The sequence below is a fragment of the Geotrypetes seraphini genome, chromosome 6, assembly GCF_902459505.1.
Source record: "Geotrypetes seraphini chromosome 6, aGeoSer1.1, whole genome shotgun sequence".
Lineage (NCBI taxonomy): Eukaryota > Metazoa > Chordata > Amphibia > Gymnophiona > Dermophiidae > Geotrypetes > Geotrypetes seraphini.
In genome coordinates this window covers 184,818,832-184,829,875 of record NC_047089.1, presented here as the reverse complement: position 1 = coordinate 184,829,875, position 11,044 = coordinate 184,818,832, and the positions used below count along the sequence as shown (strand labels likewise).

The window sequence follows — 11,044 nt, the reverse complement described above, 5'->3', positions numbered from 1 at the left end:
GAGTATTCAGCATGTCTGCCCGCACTAAAAACCTCTTTCATGCTTTTGTAAGGGTTGGGGGGGAAGGGGTTGTGATTAGTTTTAAAGTATGTGCATGTTGGGGACCTACCTTACTTAAAATAACTGCTTTTCAGGTACAGTGGATGTTCATCTGGCGTTCTTTTGGATTTGTTGCATCTCTGCAATTAAAATTACAAGTACAGTACTAAACTCAGCATAACAGACCTTCCAATAGCTGGACCCCGTCTGTGGAATTCCAACCCCCCCAGAAAAAAAAAGATTAGATGAAGGCAATAAAGGCCATTTTAATAAATGTTTAATTGAATCTCTTTTTCATCTTTCTGTGTTTATGGATGATGAACTTGAAGAAACGTAGCAGACACATTGACAGCAACAGGCTCCGATGGCTGCAGGAGAAAATTTATTTATTTTTGCGGGACCAGACAGACAGGGGAAGAATACATTTAAGGCTGTACACTGGAATCTGACTCCTCATTATCTTCATATTGTTAAAATGTCTTCCACCATTCATAACCCCATAGAGCAGGGGCTTTTTACCCAGTCTTCAGGACACATCTAGCAGTCAGGTTCTCAGGATACCCAAAATTAGGCTTACAACTTACATGAACATGCACCTCCACTGTATGTAAATCTGCCTCATGCATCTTCATTGTAGATATCCTGAAAACACAATTGGCAAGATATGTCCAGAGGACTGGGTTGAGAAGAATTGGTTAAATATGCAATTTTAATTCAATATAAGCATTCATATTCTGTTTTACCTTAAAGTTCAAGATAGATTCCAAAAGTGGGAAAAAAAACATATATCCAAGAAAACATAGGGGTCCTTTTATCAAGCCGCGCTAGCGGGGTTAGCGCGTCGGACATTTCATCACGGCAAGCAAAAAAAACTAACGCCTGGTCAATGGAGACGTTAGCGACTAGCGCAGCAGGCGGTTTAACGCGCGGTATTCTGCATGTTAAACCCCTACCGCGCCTTGATAAAAGGACCCCATAGCATTCTGTTAAGAGCAAGGAAGGATTTGAATTTTTTTAAAGTTAAGGTAGCGTGGGCAAGGGCAGTTCATCCCTAAACTTCATTGTAACTGTTGGCAGATAGTGGTACCAAGTATTTTAGCTTGTAAAAAGTCAGCCTATGACCCCACTTTTGTAATTGCCATGATCAGAGAGAAAAAAGTTTCTGAACACTTGGTTACATATTCCATACACAACAGTTTAATTATAAACAAGACGCTGTACATATATAACATAATGTATATATAGAATTCTGAAAGAGTACATTTACATTAAAATGTGTTTTTGAAGGATGGACAAGTTCATTCTCTTTACTGTACAAAGATTTATACATCCTTGAGTAAAAATTGATAACATGTTTACAAATCATTTTCTTTTAAAATTTATGCTTCTGAACCCCTATTCAAAGCCCATGGCACAAAGCCATGCAGCTGCTTCACTGTACAATTGACAAATGGGTAATAAGTGGATGATATTTTTCAAACTCGCTGTCTTCTCTAATCTTGTGAGCTTTGCCACTTGTCAGAATACTGTTAAGCATAATGCAATGTTGTATATCTGTTGTGAAACTGAGGTAAGCCTAGTTATGTGGTCACAGAAGCATGTTACTGTTTTCTAAGAAAAAAAAAAAAATCTACAATCCAAGGATCTGAGTGTCTATCTCCTTTGGTAAGGCCTCATTTTGACGGTATACAAATGCACTTGTTTCTTCCATGTCCAGCAGCTCATTCAGGGAGGCCACAACAGTGTCATGTTCCTGAAGGATATCTGGATAGTGTGAAACTGAATGCTCAATTCGTACTGAACGTCGCACTGGGGTCAATAGCTTCAGGTGCTGGAGAGCAGGAGTTCCCTTCATCCTGCATGCATGGGAAAGAAAGGACAATTTTTACAAGCCTGCTATGTGTCAATCCACGAGAGATTCCACAGTTTCAGGAGCAATGTAGAACATAACTAGAAAGGAATCCATTTTCTGCCACATTCCCAGTCTTCCAATATGGTAACTTTCCTGCCAGTTATAGTAGCAGCATTTTGTTTGCTTCGAGCTAAGGATCATGTTTTAATAGCATTTCTCCTCCAAAGCAAGATTCAAACCATAAAAGAACGCCAAACGCTTCTCCTCTGCTGAAATCTATACAATTTTCCAGCAATCCTTCACTTTATAAGAAAAGTTAGCATCAAACCAATTGGCCTTTCAAAACAGTTTAGTCAAAAGTCCATACAGAAATGGCTCGACACAGAGCTGTGTTATGGCAGAAAAACCGCCTGCCTCAGGATTCAGAATCTTAGTGTCTGCAATATGACAAGACAAGTGCTACTTGTTAATGGCAATTGCAGACACTAAAATTCTGACTCCGGTGGCAAGTGCTTTTTCTGCCAAAACACAGCTCCGTGTTGAGCCATTTCTATATGGACTTTTGAATGAACTTATTATGGTTCTGAAAGCCAATTGTCTTGCACAATTTTTTATTGGATTTTATTTATACTTGTGATGTCATCCTATCCCTTGTGGTTTTCTTCTTTTTGATCCTTCACTATACAGCATGAAAAATGACTGTGAAGTTATTACTGCACTTTTTACTCCTGGGGGAATTCTGCAGTTTATTTGCAGTGCTTTTCTACAGAATTTCCCCCATCACAAGGTCTCCTCAGTTCCATCTCTTACTTCAACTGCAATTCTCTCTCCTAACTCCCAGCACTGAAAACTCCCGAATGAGAGTTTTCATTGTAGTGTGTGTGTGTTCCCCCCTTAAACCCCCCCAAAAGGAGCATGATGACTTCTAAGTGTAGTGGGGGTTAGAGCGCAAAAAGGAAGGCCTCAAAACGGCAGCATGCATATGTCCTCCGCGGTTTTGACGCATCACCCTACCTCCAGGGTAGCAACCATAGAGCCCATCACTTGAAGGTAATGCCAGGCTATGGGATTTGGCATCTCTAGGCATCTGCTTCCTGAAATTCTGTTTGTTTAGCTTGGGAAGAAAGATGCAGCCTTTCGCTGGGTTGAACAAACCCCCAAATACTCCAGGAATTGGGTCGGCTCCAGATGACTTATTAAAATTGACAATCCAGCCCACATCCTGTAGATTCACAACTTGATACACTGCCTGCTTACCCTCCAGCCTCGATGGGGCTCTGATCGGCTAATCGTCTAGGTATGGATGCACCTGTATTCCCATCCTAAGGAGGTAAGCTGGGACCACCATCACCTTGGTGAAGGTGTGTGGGACTGTCACCAGACCAAAGGGTAGAACTGCAAACTGAAAATGTAATTGAATGACATATCTCAAGTATTTCCTGTGGTCTGGGAAAATGGAAATATGAAGGTATGCCTCTGTCAGATCTAGGGAGGCTAGGAATTCCCCTGGAGCCATCGCTGCAATGACGGACTGAATCATTTCCATGTACCCTCAGTGCCACATTTACAGACTAGGTCCAGGATCCATCTTCAGTCTTTGGTACCTTTCTTGGGCACTATCTGACAAAGCCCAATTCTTCCTCGGATACTGGTTCTGTGGCTTGAATATCAAATAGCCTTTGCACTGTTGCTTGAACTCTGGCCTCTTTCTAGCAGTCCGACTGGAGAGTTGATGAACAGATCTGAAGGAGAGCGATAGAACTTGATCTTGTGACCCTCTCAAATAAGATATAGGACCCAGCGGTCTGAAGAAATTTGCTCCCACTTCCTCCAAAAGGCCGACAGTCTCTCGCCAATGTTTGGGAGCACAACACTCAACAGCGTCATTGTTATTTCTAGAGGTTATAGTGACAAGAGACCCTGAGAGTTGTTGGCGTCCAGAATTGACAAACTGCTGTCTGGACCCCTGATAAGATCTTTGAGCTGAGGAACTTGCATAGAATTGGTGGGACCATCGTGAAGGATGAAAATTGCCTCTGCTTCTTCCAGTGGGTTGGTGAGGTCTATTATCTGGCAGACATTTAGGGCGGCGATCTACCATGCTGGCCATAAACTCATTGAGACTCTTACCAAAGGTGTGGGATAGGCACGTGGGATCTCAGAGAGAGGAAGAGTTAATGGTTACTGCAGATGGGCAGACTAGATCAGTGGTCTCAAACTCGTGGCCCACAAATCTTCACGGCGTGATGTGGGGGGGGGGGGGGGGGAGGAGAATAAAATGCAGCCAGCTTCCTGAAACCCAAAGAGATTCACAGAGGGGCCCCACAGATTGTGCTCAAGCCTCTAATAAATCAGAAGATGAGCATGCTCCCAGGGGAAAGGACTCCGAGCCTCAAGGTAACAAAGCAGGCTAGCTCATTAGGTATACCTGGGGGTTGCCCTGTGAGCGGCAAACTGCCCTAGTGTAGTCTGCATCCTCTCCCAGGCAAAGTAGCCCCAAATATGGAGTCTTCTGGCACCAAAGCCTCCCAAAACGGACTGAAAAAAAGACTCAAATCATAAGTCATGGAAGGGTGGAAGGGAGGGGTTAAATTTCATTCCAAGTTCAAATGTCATTTTCTGATGCACTTGTAAGTTGTAAAAATGAATAAAGAATTAAAAAAGAAAGAAAAAAAAACTCAAAAATAATAAAAACTGAACATAGCAGAATGCCTCTTCTTGGTTTGCTTGCAGAAGGAAAAACTAAAGAGGGCGCTATACTTCTATACGCCGCTGATGAAGGAAGAGCTGAAAAATGCAATTGACAACCTTCTACCATTAGTTCACGAGCATGAGCTGATAACCTAATGTATGGACATCTTAAGTACAGTACTCTCCCAATACTGAACAATGAACTGCGAACAATCAACGCCTGGATGAGACGATGGTGCGATGAGGAGGGATTCGACTTCGTGCACAACTGGACGGCGTTCTGGGGAAGTAGCAGATACTACAGAAGGGATGGCCTACATCTCACCAAGCAAGGAGCAAGAGTCTTGGCCGAAAATATGAAGAAGACCATTGAGAAGGCTTTAAACTAAAGGTCAGGGGAGAGCCGACAAGTCGACAACCAGTCGATGGCCCGGGCATCGGGAGCCCCCAAAGAAGAAACTACAAGTGCCTGCTCTGACAAAGGGAAAGAGCATGCTGAAATCGAAAGTATCAGTGATAGAGCACAAATGGATACAAAAAGGGATGAGAAGACTAAAAAAGCCAAGAAGGTTCCCCCAAGAGAACTCAATTGTGTGCACAGAAATGTGCAAAGGGAGCTCAAATGTATGTACACGAATGCCAGAAGCTTGGGAAACAAAACGGGGGAACTGGAAGCAATAGCAAGACGAGAAGGACTGGATATCATTGGTATAACAGAAACATGGTGGAACGAAGAAAACGAATGGGACACTGTACTAAAGGGATACAAACTATACAGAAGAGATAGAATAGGGCAAAAAGGGGGAGGTATTGCCCTGTATGTCCATGAAGGAGTAGAGTCTATCAGAGAAGGGAAGACAGAAGGGAAAGAAAAATTGGAATCCCTCTGGATAAAGATTCCTAGACAAAATGAGGCTGAAACGAAAATTGGCCTCTATTATCGACCCCCGGGACAAAAGGAAGAAACAGACGTAGAAATGCTAGAAGAAATCACCAATGGATGTAGAGCAGGAAACGTAACGATCATAGGAGACTTCAACTTTCCCGGGATAAACTGGAACCTAGGCACCTCAAACTGCGGCAGGGAATCCAAGTTCCTGGAAATGATAGGGGACTGCTTCCTAGAACAAATGGTGGGAGAACCGACAAGAGGAACTGCCACCTTGGACTTGGTCCTAAATGGCATAACTGGAAGGACAACAGATGTAGAGGTCACTGTTCCGTTGGGGACAAGCGATCACAGCATGATCAATTTTAAAATTGGCATCGGGAAGGGGAAACGTACCAAGACTAAAACGACAACCTTTAACTTCAGAAAAGGGAAATACGACAGCATGAGAGTCATGGTTAGGAAACGGCTCAAGAAAAAGGCAGCCAAAATCAGAACGGTCGATCAAGCATGGTCCCTACTAAAAAATACCATCACCGAAGCGCAGAATCTCTACATTCCGCAGATACCCAAAGGAAAGAGAAATAAAAACAAAGGAGAACCAGCTTGGCTAACTAAAGAGGTGAAGGATGCAGTAAGGGATAAGAGGAGCTCTTTTAAAAAATGGAAACGTGAGCACACAACGGAGGCCTGGAACAGTCACAAGGTCGACCAAAAGAAGTGTCACAAGGCGGTAAGAGACGCCAAAAAAGCCTATGAGGAAAAGATAGCGCAAGAAGCCAAAAACTTCAAGCCCTTTTTTAGATACATAAAAGGGAAAAAAACCAGCTAAGGAGGCAGTGGGCCCTCTCGACGACCAAGGAAGAAAAGGGTGCATCAAGGAAGACAAACAGATTGCGGATAGGCTAAACTCATTCTTTGCGTCTGCCTTTACCAAGGAGGATACTGCATCAATGCCAGAAACAGGGAGAGTATTCAAGGGAGAAAATGAGGATAGCCTCACCACAGTAAATGTGGATTTGAACATGATATATTATCAGATCGACAGATTGAGAAGTGATAAATCCCCTGGACCAGATGGAATTCACCCGAGAGTGCTAAAGGAGCTTAAGCTTGAAATCGGAGAACTATGACAATCCCTAGCTAACTTATCAATTAAAACCGGGCAAATACCAGACGACTGGAGGATAGCAAATGTCATCCCAATCTTCAAAAAGGGTTCGAGAGGAGAACCGGGCAACTATAGACCTGTGAGTCTTACGTCGGTTCCTGGGAAGATGATTGAAGCACTAATAAAGGATAGCATAGAGCAACACCTGGAAAATCACGACCTGATGAGAGCTAGCCAACACGGCTTCAGGAAGGGGAAGTCATGTTTGACTAATTTACTTCAATTTTTCGAGGAGGTGAACAAACAAATTGATAGCGGTGAACCGGTGGATATAATATACTTGGACTTCCAGAAAGCGTTCGACAAGGTTCCCCACGCAAGGCTTCTGAAGAAACTACAAAGCCATGGAATAGAAGGAGATATACTAAGATGGATAGGCAAATGGTTGGAAAACAGATTGCAGAGGGTGGGCATAAATGGAAAGTTCTCAGACTGGGAAGAGGTAACGAGCGGGGTACCCCAGGGATCGGTTCTTGGGCCCATCCTGTTCAATATCTTCATAAACGACCTAGAAGATGAAACAACAAGTAATTTAATCAAGTTTGCGGATGACACAAAACTATGTCGGGTAGTTGGGACACAAAAGGACAGAGAGGAACTTCAGAGAGATTTGAACCAGCTAGAGAAATGGGCAGAAAATTGGCAGATGAAGTTTAACATAGAAAAATGCAAAGTGATGCACCTGGGTAAGAAAAACAAGGAACATGAATATAAAATGTTAGGTGTGACACTGGTGTGAACAAGAAAGGGACCTGGGGGGTACTGATAGACAGGACCCTGAAGCAGTCGGCTCAATGCGCAGCGGCGGCAAAGAAAGCAAATAGGATGTTGGGCATGATTAAGAAGGGAATCACAAGTAGATCGGCGGACATCATAATGCCGCTTTACAGAGCAATGGTCAGACCACACTTGAGTACTGTGTTCAACACTGGTCTCCCTACCTAAAGAAGGATATAACCCTACTGGAGAGGGTGCAAAGGAGAGCCACGAAGCTAGTTAAAGGTATCGAGAATTTGAGCTACAAAGAACGCCTTGGAAAACTGGGATTGTTCACCCTCGAGAAGAGAAGACTGCGAGGAGACATGATAGAGACTTTTAAAATACTAAAAGGTTTTGATAAAATAGAGCAAGAAACATCGTTATTCACATTGTCAAATGTGACTCGGACAAGAGGTCATGGACTGAAACTAAAGGGCACCAGGCCCAGGACAAATATTAGGAAGTTCTGTTTCGCACAACGAGTGGTGGACGCTTGGAACGCTCTCCCTGAGGAGGTCGTGATGGAGACCAGCATTCTGGGATTCAAGAGCAAGTTGGATGCACACCTTCTTGCAAATCACATTGGGGGATACGAGTAAACAAGGTTTCTCAGCAGGGAACACCTAGCTTGGCCTCCGCGGGTGCGGGTCGCCGGACTGGATGGACCTAGAGTTTGATCTGGTGAAGCCATTTCTTATGTTCTTATAATATTCATGGGGGATTCCATTCCAGGAACCCCCGCGAATCTTGAAAAACCGCGAATACGGTTTTTCATGGGGGAGACTGGAGCAGGAGAGAGCAGCCGGAGCGCCGGCAAGTGCAGGAAATCACTTGCTTTATGCTCTGACCGCCTCTTCCTGCACTAAGTCGGACCTTACCAATCAGGAGTTGTGTGTCAAAGCAGCTCCTGATTGGATAAGGCCCAAATTAGTGCGGGAAGAGGCAGTCAGAGCATACAGTAAGTGATTTCCTGCATTCGCCGGCGCTCTGGCTGCTCTTTCCTGCCTCTTCCGCTGCCCTCTCCTTGTTGGTGGTTCGCGGTAGGAAAATTATCTCGAATGACCGGGACTGCGACCGACCGGGGGAATACTGTATATGTAACAAAATCAATGTTCTCACACTTGGAGAACCAGTATATCTTATTCCTTATATTCCAGCCAGAGATCTCAGATCTACCAACCAAAATCAACTTATCATCCCATCATACTGAGTTACAGTTCATGAACACATTCAGCAATTGATCTGAAATTCCCTCTCCTCACTGCTAAGTCTACAGATATCCTTAGACTGCTTCAAAGCACAGAAAGACATTTCTGTTTATGGACACTTATTTGTAACCCATTATATGATACTAGTCTTTAAGCTCGTTACATTAATGGGTTCTAGAATATGTCTGTGTCTTTCTGTCTCTCTCCCTCCCGCTGTCTGTCTTTCTTTCTGTGTCTCTCCCTGCCCCCTATGCAGCAACATTTCTATCCCCCCCACTTCCCTGTGCAGTAGCCAAGCAAAATTTGATAGAATATGGTTGCCAGTTATGATCCGGCCTGGTCACTCCGGTCCATTGTTGCCCATTATCTCTCTTCCCGTTCATGGGTCCTGTATTTATCTAGCCCCTTCCCTTCAGGCCCGTTATCCTCCTTCCAAATGGCAAAGTCTCCCTTCCCTTCCTTAGCTGCTGTATTACCTCTCTAGCCCCTCCCCCATGGGCCCGTTATCTCGCCAGCTTCCTCTTCCCTCCCTCATCGCTTACATTGTGTCCGTCCACCCGTGCCGGGTGCGAGTCGGTGGTGACCAGCCCGCGCGGAAATAGGACGTTGCGAAGGCGGGCCCTGACGGGACTGAAAGGCGGCCCCCAGGGCCGGCCGGAGGTGTTAATCGTTGCAGCTCCCACAGCAAGTCTGGAGGGCGGGAAAGAGCCGGAGCTGTGGCGGCACCGAGCACATGCGCGAGAGTGCAACGGGGGAGGGGGGTTGCAGCGCGCTATCTTCTTAGCAGCTCTGACGGACAGACCCCTCGTTTTCTTGTACTTCACTTGTGGAGGCGATCAGCAGCTGGCTGTGGTCCCAGCTGGAGTCCTGGTGACATAAGTGCGCATGCACACTCTTGCCGGCACAGCGCGACAGATTAGGGATCAGGGAAGCACGGGCTAAAAGTGCGCATGCGCACTTAGTGTTTTATTATATTAGATTCCTCTCATATTCCTTTTGGAGGGGGATCTCAAGCAGATGCAGAGATGCTCTCATGTCTCCCCACTTTTCTATTTGAAATTGTAGTTCTACTCACTGCCCTCACTCATGTTAACATCATAGTCATGCACACCTTTCCCCTTTTCTAAAATTTAGACTAAACTGCTTAGGCAGTTCATACCATAACGCAGGACACCAAAATTGTAATAAACTTGGATTTTCTCTTCATCTACTCATGTGAAGTATAGGTCTGTAGAGCAGCTTTTATAATTCAAGTAATCAAGTTAGGTTTAAGCTGGCACAGTTCCTTCTAAGATGAGCAGAAGTCCTCCACCTACAGTTCTGACAGTGAGGTGTTTTGTTTCACTATCACATTTTCAATAATGAGAGACAGGCAATCTCTGCAAGACTCCAGGGAACCCGTCCTCTCTCTAACAACTAAAATCACAATATTGAAGCACCAACTCCCAATAGCAGCAATATAGTTGGAGGACTCCCATTCAGTTTAGAGGAACAGTGATCACCACTTGTACAGTTCCTGCAATATAGCTAAATTAGACCCAGGAAGTAGTGGTCAAATTCTGAAAAAACATTAAAGCAGAAAATCAAGGCAGCCCCCCACCAAAAAAAAAAAAAAAATGCAAGCAAAAATTCAAAGTATGGCATGCCAGAAATTGCAACACCCCAATTAATCAATAGCAGAAGCGAGAGGCTGGCGGATAGTCAAGACCTGTCTGTATAAATGAGTTTGGATTTCCTTGCCTGGGAATTTCACCAACTTGGAACTTCAGGTATGAGCCCTGTTCACCAGTCCACCCTTTAGTAACGATGGCCCCAGGTGTTCTTACTTTCTGTGCTCTCTCTGTTAAAGAAGATTGAAACTCTTCAGATGCTCCTTCACTGGCAGCAGTTTTGGGGAGAGCAGATGTGTCCTCACAAGGAAGAGGTACAAACGTAACAGCTGTAGGATAGAAACTCAATTTAAGCAGCTGCAAAGCTAATCTCTTTAGTATGCATATCAAGCAATCAGAGGACACTGTCTTAACAAACAAATCGAGAAAATATGTAGAACACCGAGGCCCGGATGTACTAAACTCACCGTGGGTCTAACAATTGTCGCTAAACCATTTCAATTAGTTTAACATCGACCTTATTTTACTGACATGTACTAAATGGCTTACCGTGGGCTTTTCCACGTACATTCATTGCAGCCTCCGACCCTGCCATGCAAATGACCTCATTAGTATTAAAATGAGCACCAAAATCAATGCCCTAACATTGCTTAGGCATGCACTAAATCTAGCAACCCCTAAAAATGACCCAAAATTACTGACGGCCTGCTATATTGCCACAATGGCCCCACTAAAATAATAAGCAGCACGAGGGATTCCCATGTCCCTCTGCCATGAAATCCAGCCCCTCCACCTCGTGGCCTCCCTGACCCCTACGTTCTTGAA

The 11,044-nt window shown here is 44.5% G+C and overlaps 1 protein-coding gene across 2 annotated transcripts in view; it reads right to left on the bottom strand.

Annotated features, from left to right (window-relative positions):
• Positions 1-404: 404 nt before the first annotated feature.
• CKAP2L (cytoskeleton associated protein 2 like) overlaps positions 405-11,044 on the bottom strand; it is a 57,502-nt gene continuing 46,862 nt past the window's right edge. Inside the window, exons 8-10 of one of the 2 annotated variants that reach the window (XM_033948143.1) lie at positions 10,769-10,807; positions 10,350-10,548; positions 405-1,895 (exon numbers count right to left, since the gene is read on the bottom strand). In XM_033948143.1, coding sequence (XP_033804034.1) covers positions 1,670-1,895; positions 10,350-10,548; positions 10,769-10,807 — 464 coding nt within the window. In that variant the 3' untranslated portion in view covers positions 405-1,669. The remainder of the gene's footprint in view (positions 1,896-10,349; positions 10,549-10,768; positions 10,808-11,044) is intronic. The other variant, XM_033948145.1, reaches the window with a different exon arrangement.